This window comes from Olea europaea, chromosome 8 (assembly GCF_002742605.1).
Source record: "Olea europaea var. sylvestris chromosome 8, O_europaea_v1, whole genome shotgun sequence".
Taxonomy (NCBI): Eukaryota; Viridiplantae; Streptophyta; class Magnoliopsida; order Lamiales; family Oleaceae; genus Olea; species Olea europaea.
This window is the reverse complement of record NC_036244.1, coordinates 13,326,158-13,328,233: the sequence shown is the minus strand read 5'-3', so window position 1 is coordinate 13,328,233 and position 2,076 is coordinate 13,326,158. Positions and strand designations below refer to the sequence as shown.

General features: G+C 40.6%; 1 protein-coding gene across 1 annotated transcript in view; it reads left to right on the top strand.

The window, feature by feature from the left end:
• The window catches only part of LOC111398307, a 2,479-nt gene extending 1,415 nt beyond the window's left edge, over positions 1-1,064 (top strand). Inside the window, exons 5-6 of the mRNA XM_023025226.1 lie at positions 778-836; positions 1,010-1,064. Coding sequence (XP_022880994.1) covers positions 778-836; positions 1,010-1,064 — 114 coding nt within the window. The remainder of the gene's footprint in view (positions 1-777; positions 837-1,009) is intronic.
• The last annotated feature ends 1,012 nt before the right edge of the window (positions 1,065-2,076 follow it).

The window sequence follows — 2,076 nt, the reverse complement described above, 5'->3', positions numbered from 1 at the left end:
TTGAAATTCACTAATCAGGTGTTAATACAAATTTAATAAATTAGTTAATACATATTTATTACAACAAACCATCTACTCCACCCCTACCTCGACCCCAAATTTCAATCCCCACAACGTCCTCAATTCGTTTCTCTCTACCCTCTCTCTATTAACCACACACCATACGCACCACCACTTGCCTACTACACGAGCCAAGTCATCATCGCCACGTCCACGACATACAGTACGGCAAAAACGTCGCAGGTGGTGGCGAACAAACAAGCGGTGAATCGTGCTATGAAAACATCGCAATAAGGTGTCGCTGCTACTGGCAGCAGCGACGCCTTGCTTCGTTATTGCAACTACAGCGATGAGCTGCTCGTTGCTTTGTCGATGGTCGTTGTCATAAGAAATGTTCGACTTCGCATTTCTGTTGAATGATTTCCTATTGACGGTATTGAAGGGTAAGCTGTTCTCGCTCAACTGTTGTCTTCATCTCTACTTGCCAAATTGAACTCAAAGTTGAGAATTCAGGGTTTGGGTTGATAAATTCGTGTAATAGTGAAAGAAAAATATTTGAAATTGATTTAGTGGCTGGTTGTTTCATCATATCAGTTGTTTGATGTGGTGGTGTAGGCATTTGTTTGATTAGATATGGTGGGTGGTTGTTTCATCACATCTGTTATTTAGCCAAGATTTTGGAATGGATGTTGGTGTTTTGCAAATGTTGATAGTGATTTCCTTATCTATGGGGTGGTTCTATTGTTATTGTTGTTGGTTCTGTTGGTGGTGCGGTAGGCGGCGATAGTTTTTGTTGCTAATGGTGCAGGTGGTCATGATGAGATGGCTCGCGTTTGGTTCTCTCTCTTTTTTTTTTTTTTTTTTTCGGGTTTTGTTTTTTTTTTTTTTTTTTTTTTTTTTTAACGAAGTGTCCCAACTTGCGCCAGACTATATATCCTCGTCCCTGAACCTCCGGCCCCTCAGCTACTCAGGGAGGTAAATCGCAGGATGTGCCCTTGTTGGTTCCCAGGTTCCCACATGACTTTTACTCTTTCTCCAAAGAAAGCCTCCTCCATGGTGATTAATCCACCAATAATTCCTCCTTTATTGGATCAAAGGTTCCCACCAGGAATCGAACTCCCCACGCTTGGTTCCAGAGCCCCCCAATGTGATTGTTCCGCCAACTTGAATGTGCCCTGGGGGACACAAACTAGACTCGCGTTTGGTTCCCGACATTATTGTGAGTGGTCGTGGTGACGGCAATAGGGTATAACCAAGCCTATCTTCATTGTAACTGTTTGTAACCAAATTTATGCTAATTGTAACTATGTGTGACTTGGTTACATAAGTTACAAATTAGACTGACATGATCATAGATCGTCACGCTAAAGAAAAATTTAATCACAGTTAGTCATAGATAACACGGGTCGGTGAAAGGTAATATGTATGATCGTGGATTTGAGCTGAAGGTGGTACTAATGGTGCGTTGAAGGTGATGGTGGTTGTAACTTTGGTACTGGTCTGCGGTTTGTATATATTTGTTTGTGGTGATCATATGTGACTAAGTATATGTTTAATGTGATTGGGTGTGACCAATTTTGTGTTAATTGTGATTAGTTGTAACTTGGTTATGTACCGTCACAATTAATATTGATCTCGTCACAGTTAGTCACACTGATGATAAATTTGATCATAATTAATCACAGATAACACAAGTCAATGATTTGAAAATTTTCTGAGGATGGCGTGAGTAGGGATGGTATAAAGTAAGGGGATTAGTGGGGTGGTTTTGGGATCATGTTAATGACTTAATTACATATAATCACAAATTAGTCAGTCGCCAACAGCCACAATGAAGACAAATTTGATCATAGTTAATTACATATAATACAAGTCTGGTCACAAATAACATAGTTAGTGACAAATCTGGGGAGCTGTCGTTAGGGTGGTGTGTAATCTCCAAAATAAAAACTTTATATTTTTTTATGGGGTGAGGTGGGGTGGCGTGGGGGGTGAGCGTGGTGCGGGGCGTGGTTTTAGGGTGGGGTATGAGCTTGAAAAAAGTTTTCAATTTTAAAAAGGTTTGTAGGTGGGTAG